The sequence below is a fragment of the Diabrotica undecimpunctata genome, chromosome 1 (assembly GCF_040954645.1).
Source record: "Diabrotica undecimpunctata isolate CICGRU chromosome 1, icDiaUnde3, whole genome shotgun sequence".
NCBI classification, from domain to species: Eukaryota; Metazoa; Arthropoda; class Insecta; order Coleoptera; family Chrysomelidae; genus Diabrotica; species Diabrotica undecimpunctata.
The window spans coordinates 152305326-152327788 of record NC_092803.1 but is presented as its reverse complement, the minus strand read 5'-3'; the positions used below and the strand labels follow the sequence as shown (position 1 = coordinate 152327788).

Here is a 22463-nt window from a genome sequence, read left to right as displayed (position 1 = left end):
ACTTTCGAAAATATCTGTTTCGACTTTCTACCTCTTATTTCATTCAAATTTTCACTAAGTCCCTTTGTAAGGACTTCTCCAAATAAAATTTTTCTTCTTATTTCTTCTGTAACTTTATAACCCTTTAACATCTTATCGACTCCGGTTGTTCTATTTGATGACACTGTTGCTTTATCTAATTTTAAATTATTGAAGGCAATTTGACGCTGTTTGTTTGTGTCCACGTTAATGAACTCAGAAGCTGGTTGCATATTTTAAAGATGGTCTCAGCAAGTATAGATAATATTTGTAGTAAACTATATTCACTCAGTTATTGCTTTATTATTACTCATTTAGTTTAGGAACTCAAAACAATTCCAAATAAAGGCAAATACTATGAGAGTAAAAATATCCGTAAAAATTGGCACCCAGTTGCATCCACGTTAATGAAAAATCGGTGGTTTTTTTGTTTTGTTTTACTTGAAATAACTAATGTTTGAATAAAATTTTATATGAAACTAATAGATCTCGTTCTTGCCGAAGTTACTACAAAAATTTTATAGGAAGATATTTGAATGTTTTTAAAAAAACTTACGGTTACACGAAATATCCCTTATTGGGAGAATCAGCCAGATACTATTTTATTGGGAATAAGCCACAATTGAAGGTTAAAATAAGTTTATTGACGTTTCAATTTCGACCTCGGATTTATCTATCTATCTATCTATCTGATCTAGCGTGTCTGATATTATCTAGTGTTGTGTTGTATTGTTCCACTATGAAGGCTTTCTTCCGAAGACTTGACCATCATAATGGCCCTTTTGCATCATAATGCATTGCACATAATTGCACATAACCGGACTCAACAGGAAGTGACCTAAATGTTTATTGTTTCTCAGGGGTTGATTAGACTAGCTTGGAATCGTTTCCAGGAAGCTGATAAATGTAATACACTACACGGAGTTGGTCGAGAACGAGCTATTTCCAGAACGCAGGAATATATTATTATTACGACATCTAGAAGAAATTATTCTTCTTATTTTCAGACAATGCTTGTTTAAGTTATAGCCTAAGTTGGGATTCCGATGTCCTACTTTCATACCAGAGTTTTGGGAGGGGGGGGGGGGGGTGTCTTCTGAGTGGTTTGCTGGTGTTCGGTTTTTCTTTCTTTTCAATCTTTGCAAGTCTATTTTAACCCATTCTATCAACGTGTGCCCTCCATGCTCTTTTTCTGACTCTAAACTATTGATACTGATATCGCTGCTCCTCATTCTATAAGGAGGTAGGATATACATAGATAGATGAGGAGTGGTGATGGAAGAAATTGTGCATTATTATCTTTTAAACTTTGGATACAGACTGACATTCACGTAAGTTTGTATACCATTCCTAGAAAATTGCACGATGGTGTACTTGGTGCCAGAAAACATGTTTGACATATTCAGTTAACAAGAGACACATGTGTTAGGCATAGAGTTTTAGTTACTCATTCATCAGTACTGAACTGCAGCACAGTTGTGCACATTGGTTTGTTCAAGGACGAGTCTAGATTTGCCTTGGAGTTGACTTTGTTTGAAGTCACAGATGGGTCACGTTAGTAGTTCATCCTATTGTTGGCCTATCTGTTCGTCAGTTTAACCCAAATGGTTCTTGTGAATAAGAAGGCATGACTTCACCGAACAGCAGTGGCGAATTTAGCTTTACAAAAGCTCGGTATTACTCGTATGTATCGACTGTAATGCGATTTAACAAGTTTGGGATCGTTCTCAATGACAGATAAATATTTGTAATTCAGAGCCAGGGTCACTTGAAAATCTTTCTAGATCTTTCAAAGATTGGCAAGTTTCGGTTCAACGGTTTGTAGTTTGTACGTCATGTGAATAGTACAGGCAGTGTTAATGATTACACAGTTTACGAAACGTATACTAAAAATTTTACACAAATAATAGAATGAAAACATATTTTTGGAAAAATTAGCTTTATTTAACAATAAAACACTGAAAACTTTGTTTTCAAACTTCCACAAAATTTATTTTAAATTTTTATCACTACAGCTGTTTTGGCTGATTGCCTTTCTCAAGTGATCTGTTTTTGGTATGGGTTTACACTTTATAGACTCTAATGAAATAGGTTGAGGAGGGGAGAACTGTTTGTCTCAAGCTGGTCATTCAGAATTATATCTGTGTTTTTTAATTTGTTGATTTCCATAGATTCTAACAAAGATAGCTTAAGGCCTTTATTTTGAATGTGGAGAATTTTAAATTCGTCATTAAAAGAATGATTATGATCTAGAAGGTGAAGTGCGTATGTAGAATCTGTTTTTCTATTATTGAAAGCCCTTTCATGTTCTGCTATTCATTTATTAAAATTTCTACCTGTTTGACCAATGTAAGTTTTTGGGCAGTCGCCACATTTAAGTTTGTACACACCACTGTGTAAGTGTTTTTTATGTTGGCTCTTGTTGTTTTTAATATATTTGCCTAGGTTGTTATTTGTTCTGAAAGCTGGTGTTATTCCTTAAGTCCTGCACTGTTATTTGTATATAATTCATTATTAAATTCAAAGTAGTCCTGGTTTATGCAAACTTCAAGAAGATGTAAAATTTCAGATGTAATGATTGGATTTGTACTATTTTGGTCTAAAAGGTTTTTTACTAGAATAAAAGTTTCTGTGGGAGGGATACTAAGAAAAAGATTTTTACGTCAAATGAAATTAATCTGGAGTTGTTAGGTAACTGAAAATGTTGTATTTTATTAACTAGTTCTATTGCATTTTTTATGGTAAATTTAGGTGAAAATTTAGTGTGTTCTAAAATAATCACTAGCAGTTTTTTGAAAGTTTATATGACGGAGCTGTATAAACCCATCAATTATTAGCTTTATTGTTTTTTAATGTACTCACTTTTAAAATCAATAGACTTTTGCATTCGAACAAACCAATCGTTGAAGCATTTATGTCAGTCCGAAATAGATAGCTCAAAAATGAGACTTTTGTATGCTTCGACCACCTCATTTGACGTCTTAAAACGTTTACTGCGTTGTTTTTTTTTATTTTCGAGAACGAAGAAATCATACGGTTCCAAGTCAGGACTGTATGCAGCATGACAACCAAATCTATGTTTTTCATCTTCAAACAGTCGAATGTTATACGAGTTGTGTGAGAGCCTGTCATTGTATTGACGCAAGAGGATGCGACGATTATAGTTGTTTCTACAGAGTTCATCAATCACTTCTGACAAACAAATGATTGTATAACATTTAGTATTGACAGGCGTTCCGTTCCTAACGAAATGGTAGCAGCATGTCTATTTTTTCAAAAAAAACTTGTGACCTTTTATTTGTTAACGATGAGTGTGCAGACTACTTTGGCTTGTCTTGAAACACCTATACCTTTTATTTGTTTTAAAGTTACTGATTGATTAAAATTTTACTGTGAATTTCTTTGTTTCCCTATACATGCTTTGACTGTGGACTTTGTGTGTTCTTTTAATACAAGAAGAACTGTTTCCCAGCGAACAAATTGATGAATTACGAACACTGCTTTTCTCCATTCCCATAAACAGGCAGGTGGAAATATTAAGGAAACCATAGTAGGTTTCTCAGCATTAAAATAAAAAAAAAACTTATACTTTCACCCACATGGACAGGAATTTTTGCAATGGGTTAAACTGGAAATTGATGGTCTGGCAAAAAATGCGAGACCCCCCGGCCTCCTCAATCTCTGAACGGGGAATGAATTAAAAAAAATTGTCACTGCGATGCTAAATCTCGAGAAAGATTGAAACACTTTTAACGCCCTTTGCCAATATCTAAATATTATCTACAAAAATGACTTGTTACTTGTGACGGTGACTACAAAAATACTTTTTCTTTATAGAAACCCACTTATTTAGATGATACATGGATATCATCTATGTGGTTCATCATCTTTAAAAGAACTTACTACTTACTTATATATTTTTCCTTTGAAATTATCAATATTATGAAATTATGTTTTGCTTATTTTCTGTCATTGCTAATTAATCACTACATACAGCCATTTTTAAAATAAATTCAATTATATGTGCGATTAAATCCTTTATGTTCTAATATTTTTTTTATATTTTTAGTTCTCAAAGCTATTAATGAAGACAGTCCGACGGTGCCCACTTTATTGACAGATTATATATTAAAAGGTACGTAAAGTTTCAAAATTAGTTTATGCAAATGTTGTTTAAGTAATTGTCGTAACTATTAATTATTTCTTTGGTTTTTCATATCGATTGCTTTTAATATTTGCATACTCCAACAAAGTTAAATTAAAAACATTTTTATTGTAGTGTTTTTCGGAATGTTGATGCCATCATAAATGAATAATATGAGTGTACTGTGCGACTTTAAAAACATTAATAAGAAACGAGTATATGTAACATAAATAAGACATTCATTCGAGTATGGCATCAAGGAATTATCCATAAATTTTGAGTGAAAACCCAGCTTGTTCAATAGGAGTCATTTCGAAGCGTCGCATGCTGATTCTGTTGTAGACTAGCCATTAAGCCATTCTAGTAGCTCGTATGTTGCAGAAAGCGGAGCTATTGGTCTGTAGCCCTTCGGACTATCGTGTGGTTTACCTGGTTTTAGGAGGGCAATTATATTTTAATACTTGAATTCCTGTGGGACATTACCGGTTTTTATAATGTGTTTTATATTGTAAAGAATCGAGACGACCAGACTTTTGAATACTTGTCACAGGTCATTAAAAACTTGATACCATCGAAACCTGTAGTTTTTCTTAGTTTAAGATCCTTAAAAGCGTTTGAAATATATTGGTACGTGAAAGGGATGGAGTATTCTGTTACCGTGGCTCTAGTTATAAGGAATTTAGATCTCTTTTGATGTTAATCGTGTGAGCTTTTTATTTTGGCTCTCTGGATGTTTTTACTACGTGCGAAGCGACTGCGTTTGGATTAACAGTTATGGGTTGTCTTCGCGTGGGCTTTCAGCGCTTTCCTGTTTTCGTAGTAATGTCCAAGTTTTTTTACTTGATGTTTGAAAGTTTAGGCTCTCAGTTTCCATCTTTTGACTATTATGTGCCCATTCAGGAATGTATTCCTTGCGGTAGACTCTTGGTATTCATGCGTTAGTAATGCATATTACAGCAGCAGCAAATCTTTGATAGTTTTTGCTAGTGGGGGTATCTATCCTAAGCATTTATCTAGTCCTATGGAGAATTGGCACTTAGCGATTCCATCTTGGTCTTGGAGTGGAAGTAATTAGAGATATTAGTGTACCTGCCCAACGATAACTGGGCGATGCTGACTGTGTAGTAAGTCAGAAAGGACCTTGTTTAACTGATAAGGATTGGACGTTGTTAAAAAAGTGAGAGGTTTTCGTCCTCTGCCTATATTTAACTAGTGTATTCCCACTTGCTTCGCGGACTCTGTACCTCTATTGCTCATGGTGGATGACATTGGCTGGCCAGAGTGTGACTGGTGTTTTGTAAATGTTGGCAGCTTAATGTTTTTAATTTTTATGATAACGCTATGGATTTCGTCGTCAGTGAATGCCAATATGAAGGAGGCATTGTGTATGCTTTTTTAACGTATGGTGCTACTTCAGAAGGTCGGTGATAGGTTGCTCCTAACAATTCGGAACCTGGTATCTCACTCCATTTTTGGTCGATGTCGTTACCTTTTAAAAAGTTTTGCTAGGTATTGGCTTTTGGTATAGCTTATGATTTCTATGTTTACATGACAAATTAAGACTACAGGTCCTAGATTTCTTGTTAGCGGGTCCAAAGAGGACCGTTTATACTTTGTGGTAGCATGTTTACGTTAAGGTTACGTAGAAAGTCATAAGTTACTGTCACGAGATGGAAAATTGATTGTTTGCCAATATCTGCTAACTTCAGGGTGCACCACTTCGAGGCGCACTAGGTTTACATCCATTTTGACACTTTTTAATGTAGCAAATTAACACATTAACAACAAATGACGTTACATGGCGATCAAATATCTATAAAATGTAAAACTGTATTAATTTTATCTTTTCTTGTCAAATTCGTAATATGTAGAGGAGTATATGTACACCGATTTATATAAAAGGCTAGGACGACAAATCACACTCTTTGTCCGGTAGGGTAACTACGCCACCTTGGAAAGAAATCTGAACTACCAACATCTGACATATCAATTATATTTTGTTCTTGAAACGATACGGTTGATTTATTGCTAATTCATTCTACAAATTGATGATTCTGGATCAAACATCCTTACTCGGAAGTTTTATTACTTCATCAGTAATTAATTTTTTCGCAAAAATTGTTAAAAATATAGGTTACTGTAATTGTAAGTTAAGATTTACATATATTTACATATACACTTATTATAAAAATGAAATAACGTTTAAAAACAACGAGAACGTTTCTTCTTCTTCTTCCTATGCCGTCCCCATTAACGGAGGTTGGCGACCACATTTTTAAAAACTTCTCTGTCTTTACAACGTGGAATAATTCGTCTACAGTCATGTTTGTCCAGTCTCGAATATTTCGCAGTCATGACTTCCTCTTTCTACCTATTCCCTTTTTGCCATCGACTCTACCCTGCATGATGACCTGCAGAAGACTATATTTATTATTTCTTAGTATGTGTCCAAGGTATGCAGTCTTGCGTACTTTTATCATTCTCAACAATCTTTTGTCTCGACCCATCCTTCTCAGCACTTCCTCATTGGTGACCCTGGCAGTCCATGGGATTCTCAACATTCTCCAGTATATCCAAAGTTCAAAGGCTTCAATCTTTTTAACTATTTGCGCTTTTAGTGTCCATGTTTCTACCCCGTACAATAGTTGCGACCAGACGTAACATTCAACAAACCTCAGTCTCAGCGCAGTATTCAGATTTTTGTCACAGAACAATTGTTTGAATTTTAAGAACGCTCCCCTTGCCATTTCTATTCGTACCCGGATCTCTTGGTCTGGATCTAATTCTGTGTTGATGTAAGCTCCCAGATATTTATATTTTGTCACTCTCTCTCTATTTGCTGTCCACCAAGAGTTAGTTGTTCATTATTTATTGGACTCCTTGATACTATCATAAATTTGGTCTTATCTGTGTTGATGTCAAGTCCCATTTGAATGCATTCACTATTTATTGCATCTAGTACAGTTTGTAGTTCTTCTATACTCTCAGCCATAATTACCGTGTCATCTGCAAATCTCATGGTGTTTATGATTTCTCCACCAATTCTTATTCCCTCTTTTCTTTCCCATAAGGCTTTTCTGAATATGACCTGTGAGTACACGTTGAAAAGCGTCGGAGACAAGACGCATCCTTGCCTAACCCCTCTCGCAATCGGTATATTATTTGTTTCTATATCGTTCACCTTTACTACTGCTTTCTGGTTCCAGTATATAGCCTTAATAAACTCAATGTCTTTTTTGTCTAAATTGATGTTTTTTAATTCATCTATTAACCTCATATGCTGCACTCGCTCAAAGGCCTTCCTAAAGTTTATGAAGCATACATATGCACTCTTGTTATATTCCCGACATTTCTGCAAGAGTACCGTCAACGCAAATAATGCCTCTCTTGTACCCATGCCTCCTCTGAGGCCAAACTGAGTTTCATCTATCTGCGTGAAAACGAGAACGTTTACCGAAATAAAATAAAATGAAATTAAATTAAAATTAAATAAAAATTAAACGAAATTAACTAAAATCAAATGAAATTAATTAAAATTAAATAAAATTAAATAAAATTAAATAAAATTAAATAAAGATAAATAGAATAAAATAAAATTAAATAACGTTATACAGAATTAAATAACATTAAATAAAATTCAACAAGATAAATCAAATTAAGTAAAGTTAAATAAAAGTAGACAGAATTAAATCGAATTAAATAAAATTAATTAAGAAAAATGATGACGTGGAAATGCAAATGGCATTATTGAACAAGGAAAATGTATTTTCCAAAGTGAATTTGGAAGTGATGAAAAATTATAAATTTGTAAATCGGAAAAAATTGACAAAAATAAGCTCAATATTACTACTTAGGGCCTTTTGGGGTCACTGAATATGACTATCATGACGGCAATGTTCTCCAAGGCACCTGATGCACCTGGGCCTCGTCTTCTGAAGTTTTTTTGGAAATTTGATACAAAATCAGTACAAACTCGTTAGTCGATGGTTTTTGAGGTCGCTGAACACTTATATAATTTCAGCGATGATGAGCGAGGTACCTGGTGCTTAGCACGGAATCTAGTCCTGGAGTATTATGCAAATTCGATACAAAATCAGTGCAAACTCGTTACTTGGTGGTTTTTGGGGTCGCTGGACACTAATATCATGTCGGCGATAGTGTCCGAGTCACCTGGGGTACAGGGCGGCCTCGGCTTCTGGAGTTTTGTATAAATTCGATACAAAATCAGTGCAAACTGGTTACTCGGAGGGTCTCTGAACACTATTATCATGTCGGCGATGGTGTCCGAGGCACCTTGTGTTCAGGAGAGGGCTGGTCTCTTGGGAGTTTGTGCATCAAAGACTATCACCGTTATGATATTCGTGATCATCGACCCAAAATGTCAACAATGTTACAAGTTTGCATTCGCACTGATTTTGTATCGAATTTCCACAACATTCCAGGAGACGAGGCCCTTCCTCGCACCAAAAGCCCCCTAAGTAGCGAGTTTGCACTGATTTGGTATTAAATTTCCACAAAACTTCAGGAAACGAGGCCCGTCCTGAACACCAGGGGTCTCGAAGACAATCACTGCCATGACTAATTTTGTATCGAATTTCGTATTCAGTGATCCCAAAATCTGCCCGAGTAGTAATATCGAACTCATTTCCGTCAATTATTTCCGAATTACAAATTTATCATTTTTCATTACTTCGAAATGCACTTTGGAAAATGCATTTTCCTTGTTCAATAATGCAATTTTTATTTCCACATCATCATTTTTGTTTACAAAATTTCACGAATCGAACAACAAGTTTCATTGAGATCCATCCTACTGCAAAAATTTGGTAGGTTTTTGGCTTTTAACTGGTTCATTGCCTCGCCTATTGGACGATCTTGTTGACATTGGAAACTGCCGATATGATCAGTCTATTTTATATATGTATTTGAGTATATGATGTGTAACATTTGTTTTGTGGTTAGCGTATACATATTTTTTTAATATTCTTGTTTCTTTTATTTTTCAGTAATTTGTCCGACATAAGCCACATCTAGCCAATAGCTACTCGTTATTTAGTAAAAAGCTTTCGACTGCTGCAGCACACTAATTCTACAATAAGTACCGAAACAAAATACAAATATTATTTTAGAATTAACGACAGTATCTTTGGGAAGAAGCAGTGAATCTGCTTTTAATTCATTCCTTACAAATTTTCTAAATTTCTAGAGGCTTTTATCAGAAAATTATTGGTTAGTTTAGGTTAAAGATATGAAATTTTTAGCGAAAATCATTTAAAATGGCCAGTAAAGAGGAATTTGAATATGTTAAGACGCGGCGCTTTTATATCCAATTGTGGAAACAAACAATACATTTTTTTGTAATATGTCATTTACCGCAATTAACCAATAATCCTTACTCAAATCGAATTTTCAGAGCCTCTATCAATACTTCAATGTACTCGAATAGTTGCTACCCAAACTCTTCTTCTCTGTGATACGGAAACGATATTGTTTTGTTTATTCTCTCAGCTGATATGACAAATATTTATTTATGTTGTAAATATTTCAACGCAGAACGTTCTAGTCTAAAGTCTTGCAAGTGAAGTAAAAAATGTGAATTAAAGTAATTTTAAGATTAATTGTACCTTTGTCTTTATGCACACAACAAAGTAAGTTTTTGTGCAATATATCATGTAAGAGTTCTTTTTTATAATTTTATTGGAAATTTGTTAACATGCTTTGGAGAGCACTTTAAAATAATGGTGGATAAAGTGCTTGAAAACTCAACAATGCCCGTTTTAGACAAGATGTCAGAAACATATGGCGCAGCTAAAATTATGATTCTAATAGCAGCTTTAATACAAATTACAATAAATACTTCTTTTTCGTGACTTCGAACAATTATTTGACTGTATAGCATCTAGCATCAAATAAGTTTTAATATATTCTTTTATCTCGCTTTCAGCAGTGATTAAGCAGTGAAACACTTGATTTCTAGATTTCTAGATCGTGATATATCAGATTTCACTCTTCAAGACTGGATTAGCTCACATTACTAAGCTTTCTTCTTGATATTTTAGATCATAATATGATCATAATATGATTAACATAGATGATAAATAAATTGATTGGTTTTGTAAACCCGTACTGTCAAAAGTATGTTAACAAATTTCTTGTTTAGGTATAGTGTTAGATATATCAGGTCCCAAAAATGATAGTTTCTGGATATAAAATAATGTAACTTTTTGTTGTTAACTAAGCACAATATATGGCAAATGTTTTTCTATACGAACGAGAATTTTTTGCACAATTTACTAGCCGGTCCGATAAGTACTAAGCATACAAAAGAAAAACCAAAACCAACAACAGTCTCCTCTTAAATACTGTGTGAAAAATACTGTAACAATAAAACTCCAACTAACGTTGGGAGCCAATTGTTTATGCTTCGTCTAGATCAATCTCTCAGGTGTAGGTACGTCTGATCTTAAATGAAAATCTGAAAAATGAGTTTGACAGGGACAAATAAAAGAGGATATTAACTAATCATATTTATTATACAAACATAAATTTAATATTAAAAGGACAGAAGCAAATCCTGCCTAAACCTCTACAAAATGTGAAAATAATACTTATGGCAAGTATTGTTGCATATATTGTTGGCTTCATGAAATTGAATGTAGTTAATGTGGTTGCTGGAAGCATTTGAGATGTGGCTATATCGAAGAATATTTAAGATCCCGTGGACTGACCGAGTCACAAATGAGGAGGTCTTCAGAAGAATGAATAAGAACCGGGAGGTACTGACCACCATCAAATCTCAAAAGTTACAATTCTTCGGACATATTATCCGAAATGAATCCAGATATGCTCTCCTTCAAGCCATCCTGCAAGGAAAAATAATATTTAGAAAACGAGGTCCAGGAAGAAGAACATCTTGGTTAAAGAACCTCAGAATCTGGTTTAATACAACATCTGTGCAGCTTTTCCGCGCTGCTGCAGATAAGATAAAGATTGCCATGATGATCGCCAACATTCGTAACGGATAGGCACATCAAGAAGAAGAAGAATGTGGTCGTTGTCTTCAGATATTTGTTAGAATGTAGGCTGAATGTAAGCTGAAGTACTTTTAGGTAGGTGTGGAGTTCTCAAGTCACAATTGTCAACAGACAAATAATCTTTGTCGCTAGTTAAGGTCATAGACATTTATATATGTCTATCCTTAGGCTAACTACGGGGGATATACAAAAAATAAATAGGAATAGAACTGAAATAACTGGATATTAAGATTGAAGAGTATAGATTCAATAGAATATTTAGTTAACTATTTGACGAAAAATAACAAATATGTGACGTATATATGCATGCTTCGTTGATTACCATAAAGCTTTCGATACAGTAAAACACGACAAGCTGATGGAGATTTTAACAAATATTGGAATAAACACCTGTGATCCAAGAATTATTAGCAATCTCTACTGGAATCAAACATCGTCTATCCGTACAGAAGCAGGAAAATCCGATGATATCAAAATCATACGTGGAGTCCGACAGAGATGTATACTATCACCCTTGCTGTTTAACATATACTCCGAGGAAATCTTTCAAGAAGCAGTAGATGATGTTGAAGCCGGAATTCGAATTAACGGAGAATGTATCGATAACATCAGATACGCGGATGACACGGTGCTATTCGCTGACAGTTATGAAGCTCTCCAGGAGTTAATGAATAGAATCACAGAAGTGAGTCAGATATATGGACTTTCACTGAACATTAAGAAAACAAAATGTATGATGATCTCTAAGAAAACAAAGCAAACTGAAATAATCAGTGTGATTGGTCAACCAATAGAAAGAGTAAAACATACACCTACCTTGGTACGAACGTCAATAAAAATTGGGACCATTCCCTAGAAATAAAATTTAGGATAGAGAAAGCAAGATCTGCATTTCAAAAAATGGCTATTCAAATGTCATGATTTATCAGTACCCATAAAAATCCGGTTACTAGGATGTTATATCTCACAGAAGCTACCTGCAAGAAAATTGAGGCTTTCGAAATGTGGCTTTATCGTCGAATCCTGAAGATATCCTATACCGACCACGTTACTAACCAGGGCGTTTTTATTAAGAATGCCAAAAGGAAAATAGTTGATAACCACAATAAAAACGACCAAAATCGAATACCTCGGTCACATCATGAGGAACGGCGAAAGATATGGGTTGCTGCAATTAATTCTACAAGGAAATGTAGAAGGAAAACGAGGACCAGGAAGGCGAAGGATTTCCTGGCTGAAAAATCTACGTACGTGGTTCAACACAGCAACCACAAATCTTTTCAGAGCCACAGTTTGCAAAGTACAGATTGCCATGATGGTTGCCAACATCCGAAACGGATAGGCACTACAAGAAGATGTATATGATTACAATACGTTTTCGCGAGGTCCGCAAAGTAGGCCTTGGTGCGGCGATGACCCCGTTCGACTTCAATTTGTGCCCGGCGAGTGATTTTTTAAAGTTTTGTAACGTGGCGACGGCTGAGGTGTGGTACTAGTGGAAGAGCACTTTTTTCTTCGCCAAGTGGGCTGATTTTTTCTGCAATTAAGCCTCGAATCGACCCAATAAATCGGAACAGTACATCCCTATGACCGTTTTGTCCTTCACCAGGTAGTCGATGTAGATCACATCTTGTGAATCCCAGAAAACAGTGGCCATCACCTTTCCGGCTGATACGACAAGTCCACTGTGTCGACTGTTCCTTGGTCTCTTGTATGTGCCGGTGGATCCATGCTTCGTCGTTGATCACGAAACGACGCAGAAACTCATTCGGATTACGCTTAAACAGCGTCAAACATTGCTCTAAAGTGATCTGACGGTTTTCCGGAGTGAGCAAATGCTACATTCATCGCATCGACAGCTTTCTTACGCCCAAAATTTCATGCAGGATGTGACTGACGCAGTTTTTTGAGATGCCTACTGTCTCAGCTATCTTGCGCATTTTGAAATGGGTGGTCTGCGAATACGATATTGTGTATTTTATATCACGTTATCCTTTGTGGTAGCCGTCAAAGATTTTCGGAGCACCGTTATCCTCCAGGTATTTTTTTCTTCGAAAAACAATCGAATCACGACCGATATTGCTCTTTTTAAATTTGTCTAAAATCTGCAGACACTTCCGCTTCAACACGCGGTTAGAACAAAACTACGAGTCAGATTCAGTTTAAATTCTGATATTAACCGACTACCAGAATGTACTATTCGATAGTAAATTAATTGTAAATATGTAATATTAATGTAAATATTACAACATCAATGTTGATTTTATTGACTACATGTGCGAAGAATGATTATGGCAACTATAAGTATATATCAAAAAGACATAATAACTATTTTTCTGTAACTTTTCGAAGATTTTCAGAATTTTATAAAGAGTAAACACGTGAATTGAGCAAACTAAACAACACATCTGTTGTTTTCTTTATTCTTGGTTGGGACACACGATCATTTCTCACATTTTGGTAATATACTAATCATTTTCCTGTAGTCCTTAATTTTCGTTATTGATCCTATTATTTAGTCTTAACTATAACAGTGTGTCGGTGGAATATAAGTAAAAAAAATGTTTTGCAATTTTGATACTCAGCATCAGACAGGGAACATTTGTGCAAAAGTCGTCAAAAGTAATGTCTTCGTCAGATTATTAAAAGTGGCGAAGAACTAGAATGCTAAAGAAAGCGAGATTATTTATTTTCGCAGTTCTAAATGTTTACTTTTTTTAGTCCAGAAACTATCATAATTACCATAGTTATGTTCAAAGAAGCATCTGTGAGCTTTTAGTTAGAGGATATTTTTGTAAGTGGAAAACTATTTTGTAGTTTTCTTTGGATAGTGAATAATGAGTGTTCGGAAATTGTCAAGTCCTAGTTGTAATAAGAGGGGAAATAAGAGTAAAATGTTCGAATGAAATTGGTTTTTAATAATTAGGCAACTGTATATTTTGAACTTAGACTTGTAATATCTAGGTTGAATATTTATGAATTTTTTAGTATTTTAAATTCGTTTACTATCTCCCTGTCTCTTAATATAATTTATTTTTCTACCTCCAGATTACTGATTTACTTTTCAGCGTGTGCCGTAATTTGTTTGAGAATATATTGGCAGATACGACCTAAACAAAATTTACTTTAACATTAAGATACATTGAATCTTTGCAATAATTTAGAAACGAAGATTCCTGTAACAACATAGAAAGCAGATGCAGCTATTGCTTGGGTCTAAATTATATTTATCATATCTTGATTCGTCCAATTTACACGATATTACAAATGTTTGCAATATGCGAAAACATACCCTAATATTACACACGTTTCTTACAGAAAAAAGAAAAGTTTTGCACAAAAGAAGACCCAGCAAACTTAACGAATAATTAGTAAACGTAGGCAGTGTAACATTCACACTTAGCATTCTTAGTTCCGACCCTTACATTGTGATGGCTATGAGGCCACACTCATATAGTGCATCACTTTAGTTTGTTCTACGTCTAAACTGCAGTCCCTCTTAAGTCAGTAAGTCAAGTATAAATTGCTCCCCACCACTTACCAAATAGATGTTATGAGGTCATTTCCATGTCATCTGTCATGGTGTAATTTTTGTCATACATTTTAGTTCCGCCCAGTACAAAATGGCACCTATAATGTAATGTCATTTTCATGTAATTGGTTATGTAATTTGTGTCTTTATCACATTATATGTCATGTACTTTGTGTCATCCTTATACATTCTCGCCCCGTACTTTACAAAATGTCTACGATGAGATTAGTTCCAGCACGTATCATTTGTGTCATATTGTAGCTCCGCCCCTTACAAAATGGCTGCTGTTATTTTTTAATTGTATACATTTGAATTATCACTATTTATGATATATCTTGTCCTACATTTGTAATTTCTAGAATACCTAAATAGAAAATAGATCTAAAATCGAATTTACAAATAATAATTCTTAAAATAAGTACAATACAAAGAGTTATTATCTGAAATAGTTCATATTTTACTCTTATTGTTTCTTCTGGTGTATTAATAATAGTGTATAACTGAAATTTTTGATAAGAATGCAGCGCTGCATTCTTCGTTCTTGCCATATTTTTGATTTTTTTTTATTTTTTGAAATATCTTATAATTAATATTAGGAAAAAAATATGAGGATTGTCTTAATGTTACCTCTTTCAAAGAGCAGCCTATATGTAGAAGATCTCATTGAAATAAACTGTTCTCCCGTAAAATGTGTTTTAATTGATACTCTCTAAGTCTTTTTTTTATGCGCACAGAGAAATCTTGAGGGAAAGCAGTAATAACTGTTGTTGACATATAAAGATATTAATAAAGAGTAAAATCATTATAACCCTAGAAATCCATTATAAATGGAAATGGAAATTTATCCAGTTATACAGAAAATTATCCAGAAGATGGAGTGACAAACTTTCATAGAGATATTAATCCGCCAATGAACAAGCAGAATTGGTTATAAAGAAGAAAAAGAAGAATACAGAAAATGATAATAGAAGAACCAGAACGAGGATTCAATTAAGCTTTAAAATCTTTCAAATTTCTTTTCCTGATGGTGACGTCATGAATTTATGGTGAAACTACTCTTTTTCATTAATTTTACTGACAGCGAAGAATATTTATTAAAGACTATAGCGGAATAAGTTTGTAAAATCTGCACTCGGCTGGATTATTATTTGGGATTAGGCGCTCGAAAGTACATATTTAAAAACTACTTTTGCCAAATGTGGTAAAAAAAAGTGGTACATAGATATTTTTAATAAAGACTTCAACCTCCCAAAATAGACACTTGCAATACATGCAGTACATTCACAGCTCAATTGAAAAATAATCTTACTGCAGATGAACTAACCAGTGTACAGACTAATCATGATGCTCACCTAATTGAATCTAAAACTTGGTATAACTTAAAACAATTGGACTTTATAATGGCTAAAGAGTCACCAAAACATATAGTACTATCTGGTGATTTGCAAAAATGTTTGCCTTTACTACTAACAAACAATTGTATTAGTTTCTACAAAAGGAAGCTTTGGACATTAAATTTTACATTATATGATGCCAGTGATTCTTCTGTATAATGTATGATGTGGGACGAATCGAAAGGGGCCCGTTCGGCAAATGAAATTACCTCGTCAATTTGGAAATGAGCTGACAATACAATTCCAGGTAGTCAAGTAGAGGACATCACTCTTTGGACCGATAACTGTTATGGACAAAATAAAAATATAAGTATAATACTTATAATAATTATAGTGTGATATTTTTAGATACTGCATACGTACCCTCAAATAAAGACGATCACTTAAAAGTTTTTACTGAAAGGGCACACACATATGGAATCGGACAGTGTTCATGCTTTGATCGAGGGAAAAAGAAAGGAACTCTTCAATTTGGCCATTTTAACACCATGGGACTGGCAATAGTTAGTTAGGCAAACATCAGGTAAATACACAGTACGGAACTTGCAGATTTAAAAAACTTCAAAACGCTGTTCGGTAAGAAACTGTCACCTAATCCTCCTTTTGTAAGTAAAAAAAAGAATGTTAACAAAGAGCCTGTTCTACTGTCAACATGTGTTTTCATACAAGTCCTCTTTTATAAGACCGATTTCAATAATTAAAATATGTATGAGGTGGACTTCGCGAGGTATCAAAGACAGCAAGTAACGTTTCCCGCCCAATTCAAGTCTCAGTAATCCTATTACCAATCACAAAACAAAATATTGCCTTTCGTTCCGTTGGTTTGTCATGCGCTTAGCCACAAACGATTACCCCCAAGAAGATTACTATTATTATTATTACTACAGACATCTCAAAAGAGCACCAGCGACTGAGATCTAGAAATCCTCCAATACGATCTGCCCGAAAAATTGGTAATTCCTATGATATACATAGGCAATGGACAACAAGATGGATGCCAACAGTAGAATCGGATATCCACCGCAACTCAGGGTTTCATCGGATCAAATCTGCCCCCGTCCACTTGGGCAAGGCTTAATCGTATACGTACCGGATATGGTAAATGTGCTGATTCGCTGTTCAGGTGGGGTCGTGCAGAAAGTCCACAGTGCGATTGCGGACAACCTAGACAGACCATAAGCCATTGTGTTTCAGACTGCTTGAATCGTGCCTACCGTGAAAACCTCCAGGACTTTGCGGAATGTTCCCCAGAAGCAATTGAATGGCTATGTAAATTGGACATTAATATTTAGTGTCATTCATTCTATCTTTAGGGTTTAAATAATATATTTAATGTATATGTATATATTATTGTATTTGTATATTTATCGTACTGTGAAAGTCCATACGCTAAATAAATAAATAAAACCCCCAAGAAGATGAAGGCACTTACAATCATTTAAGAAGATAAGAACATCCTTAGTCGTAGATGATTTTCTAAGTCAACATGGTGAAATTAAAATTGGAGAACATACAATCAAAGCACGTAAACTAATTACACCCGCTAATATATTAGTTTTATCCAACGTATGTCCATCTATACCCCATGACATAATCGAACAGTCTTTAATCAATCTTGGTTTTAAATTAATGTCTCCGATTTCGTTCCTTAGAGCTGGAATACAAGACCCGCAATACAGCCATGTACTTAGTTTTCGAAGACAAGTTTACTTTGCACCTACAGACAATTTTACTGTACCCGACTCCGTCCGAATTGATTTCAAAAATATTTCGTACCGAATTTTTCTTTCCGATAAACTAACTTGTTACAAATGCCACCAAGCTGGTCACGTGTCCTCGGACTGTACCTCATATCACTTTTATCTACAAAATACTCAAAAGCCCCAAACAGAGGAAAATTTTCTTCCACAAATACTAGCTCCGAACAAAATCAAATTACACATGTAAATGACGAATCTCGAGAAGAAACGAATGCTCAAGTCAGCACTGATACCGATAATAAAAATAAACGATCTTACTCGGAAGTGTCATTCCCAACTTGCTCCATTCCTATAGAAACTACACCAACAGAATTCACGAAACCAAAACCAGTGCAAATTAAAAAGAAGAAAAAAAAATTATAAAATTAGACAAATCCACTCCAGAAACCACTAATATTGAGTCTTATTACAACCAGTCAAACAATTTATCCAGGATGCATCACCACCATATGTACTAAATTACACCCAATTACTAGCATTCATAGCATAGAAAACGTTCACGGTTCATCCACCCCAGTAGAACTGGCCCTAGAATATACACAGGATATACACGGGTTGGGATATATGCTAACTGAAATATATCCCATGTTGAACAAAAGAACAATTAAATCTAGAATGACAGGAATCAAGAAAAAACTACTTAGTAAAATAAACCAAGATTTTAGTATTCAGGATAACACCTCTGAAGATACTGACGCATCACAGGAAAATACTCCTTCCAACGATAAATAAAAAAAAAACAAAAAGTTAACAAAATGGCTATTATTAAGTGGAACATTTAATCCGTATTTACACATATAGAAATATCGCGGCGTATCCATTTATGTTAATTCACATTTGAAATCGGAGGAAATCCCTATACAATCAGAATTAGACCAGATAGAGAGATCCTAGAAATTCCTCATTCCGACATTCAAAACACCATCAAAGAATTTTCAATGAGAATATGGCTCGAAAGATGGAAAAAACTTGACGACAACAAATTACAACGCATCAACCCAAATTTGTCACCAAAAGGAATAATGCCACAAAAACGACGAGATTAAGTCATACAATACCGCTTGATAATAGGACATACCAGGTTAACCCACCAGTACCTAATGAAGAAAGAACAACAAAAACAACTGTGCTATGTTTGTGATATTCCTCTGACAATCGAACACATTATTGTTAGTTGCCCACTCTATCACCTGGAACGACTTCAAAGTGATTTACCAAGTGATCTGAAAAGTGCTCTGAACTATAGTAAATGTGATAAAGTGACTAAGTTTTCTAAAACTAACCAAATTGTACAATCTAATATAAAAATAGACTTAAGTTCTAAATTGTAATAAATTGTTATAAGCAAACATTTCATTTTATATACAACTCTTCCCCGCCAATAACCTTTCATGGTTGACGCGGTTTACTTAATAAAAAAAATTCATTAAGTGTAGTTCTTATTATTAAAAATAGCTCTTTTTCAGGTAAAATAAAAACTGAAATGAAAGAAAAAGAAAAACCTGATCTTAATACTGAAAAAAGTTACATGAAATAAGATGCAATTTACTTGTTTTGTTCATCTGAATTTTTTAGTTTTGGTAAAATGATACAACGTCTGACCTTGCTACTGCAGCAATGTCTTCAACTAAAAAAAAAATAAAGCAGCCTTGAATTTTACCACTTTTTCTTAAAAGTGACACTTGTAATTCATTATAATCTAATGTCTTGAGAACTTTGGCAACATAAAATATATTGTTTTTAAATTTTACTAATACAAAACTGTTAATGGAAATTTATGTACTAGCATCAATGTCATAATCGTCTTCCAACTGTAAATTTTCATATTCATCGCCAGAAGAATCATCATAATTGATTAGTTCTTCAATCTCCTCAGATGAAGTGCTATCACTTCGTTTATTTTTTGTCTGTTTTCGTGCTGAGCTGCTTACCTTATTTAAATTTACCTAATTCGTTTGTTATTCTGAGGAGTCATTTTTTGGTCGCTGTTTGTAGTTTTAACTGATCCAAGTCAGGTGTGTTAGTTAAAATTGCACTCTTTTTAGTTTTCCTTGTATTCACACCTTTTTTCTTTTCTGATTTTGGAAATCCTTTAAACTCATGAGAGATTAACGAATTTGAATGATCCTATTGACTTAGAGTTTTGAGACGTTATCGGTTTTTCAAGTGTCTTCGATAAGGATGATATAAATTGATTGGAAACTACAATAGACATTTCTGCTTTATATAGTTGAACAACATGATATGTTACGTGACTCTCGTAATTGTCGTCGATCACTATGGAGGACAAAGAATATGAAATAATAAATACAATAAAAATAAGAAAGTTACAATATCTGGTACACGTAATGAGGGGACAGCGATATGAAATACTAATATTGATAATACAGGGAAAGATAAGAGGAGGAAGGAGAATGTCATGGAGCAGCGTTAGATATACATACTGAAGATAGTGATAATGATATCCGACTTCCGATTGGGAGAGGGCACTTAAAGAAGAAGAAGAAGGAAATAAGTATTTCCGTTTTGACAATTTTGCCGTCTAACTTTAATCGGAATCCTTCCTCAGTTTTCCTCTATTTATTACAGTGTTTTTCTATCTATTACAGTTTTTTTCTACCTATTACATGATTTTCTATTTAAGATTCATCATCATCAAATGTTAATCTCTTCGTGTATTCGTAATCTGACATCCTAGCAATGTGTCCTGCCCGTTTAAGTCTCTGCGCTTTAATAAATTTCACAATATCTGAATCGGTGTTTAACTGATATAGTTCAAAGTTGTATCTTCGACGTCATAGCTCATTTTCATTTACGGCCCCAAAAATCTTTCTAAGAATTTTTCCTCAAAAATACCAAGAAGTCTTTCATCATTTTGGGATAAGGTCCACGTTTCAGCCCCATATATCAAAACCGGTCTTATTAAGATCTTGTATATATTGAGCTTTACTGCACGTTTTATATTTTTATTTTTTAAATGCTTCTAGAGACCGTACAGTTCTGTTTGCTATTGTTATGCGTCTTTTTATTTCGTCGCTTGTCCTTGTTTGCTGCGTTTACTAGCGATCCAAGATATGTTAATTGTTTGACTTGCTCAAAGGTATGGTTGTTAATTTGAATTCTCTGTTGGATATTTCGGGGGTTTTTAGAAACCAACATATATTTGGTTTTTTCCTCGTTTACCACAAGTCCTAATTCACTTGCCGCGTCCGCAAGCCTTGTAAACCACTGCACCATGTCTCTCATACTTCTGCCCACTATAACTATATCCTCAGCGAATACGAGAATTTGCGTCGATCTATTAAAAATAGTTCCACTCATTCTAATATTTAACTGTCTGATTGCCTTTTCCAAGGCAATATTAAAGAGGAGACACGCCAGCGCGTCTCTCTGTCTTAGACCAATATTATTGTCAAAGAACGTAGAGTTTTCTCCTTCAATTCTAACGCATGAGCTTACGTTTTGCATTGTTAGTTGGGTCAACTTAACTAACTTACGTGGGATCCCAAATTATATCATTGCATTATATAATGCAGTTCCTTTCAAACTGCCATAGGCTACTTTGAAGTCGACGAAGAGATGGTGTATCTATGTTATATTCTAGTGACTTTTCTAGAATTTGCCTATGTGCATGAATTTGATGTGTAGTTGAATTTCCAGCAGTAAATCCGCATTGATATTGACCAACAATATCCTTTCCAAAATGTTTAAATCTTTCAAACAATACATTGCCGAAGATTTTATACGCAGATGCTAACAGAGTAATGCCTCTATAGTTCTTACACTCCAGTTGATCACTCTTTTGATGCAACGGACATATTATTTCCTTTAGCCACTCTTCTGGTACCAATTCATTCTGCCATATAAGTAATATTAGTTTATGGATTGCTGCAAAAAGTTGATCACCACCTTTTTATACATTTCCGAACAGATTTCATCGATTCCTGCAGCTTTATTGTCTTTGAGTTTTAGGATGGCATTTGACACTTCTTCTCTTGTTGGGTCTTCACTGTGTAGTTGACGTTGTAGATTTTGTTGATTTTCTATGTTGTAACCTCCTTCAACACCGTATATATTTAGATGTTCGCTAAAATGTAGTGCCTATCTGTTAAGAACTGAGTTTTATCATGTAGAATTTCACCGTTAGTGTCTTTACAAATTTTTAATCGCGGTTTAAATTCTCGACGGCTATTATTTAAGGATTTCTAGTATTTCCTCGTTTCATTTTTATCGAATAAACTTTGTATCTCATTGAGAGTACTCTGTTCGTATTCCCTCTTCTTACGTCGATGGATACGTTTTTCTTCTCTTCTAAGACGTCTATACTCTTCTTTTTTCTCTGTGTACAACCTGCGTCGATGGTTTTTTGATATGCTGCGTTCTTTCTACTTGTGGCCATTTTGCACTTAGGATCAAACCAATGATTTCTTATTTCTGACTTGGTTTTGCCCAATAGTTCAACCAATTTCTGTAACACAATATCTCGTATATTTGCCCATAGTTGGTTAATGTTCTTCTAACTTTTTTGTCCTTATTTGATCTTCTATTTGCTGTGTGTATAAATTTGAATGTCGGGATCTT

At 34.4% G+C, this 22463-nt stretch overlaps 1 protein-coding gene across 1 annotated transcript in view; it reads left to right on the top strand.

Annotated features, from left to right (window-relative positions):
• Positions 1-15417, top strand: part of Unc-76 (fasciculation and elongation protein Unc-76) — a 135066-nt gene extending 119649 nt beyond the window's left edge. Inside the window, exons 6-7 of the mRNA XM_072520245.1 lie at positions 4088-4153; positions 9169-15417. Coding sequence (XP_072376346.1) covers positions 4088-4153; positions 9169-9185 — 83 coding nt within the window. The 3' untranslated portion in view covers positions 9186-15417. The remainder of the gene's footprint in view (positions 1-4087; positions 4154-9168) is intronic.
• The last annotated feature ends 7046 nt before the right edge of the window (positions 15418-22463 follow it).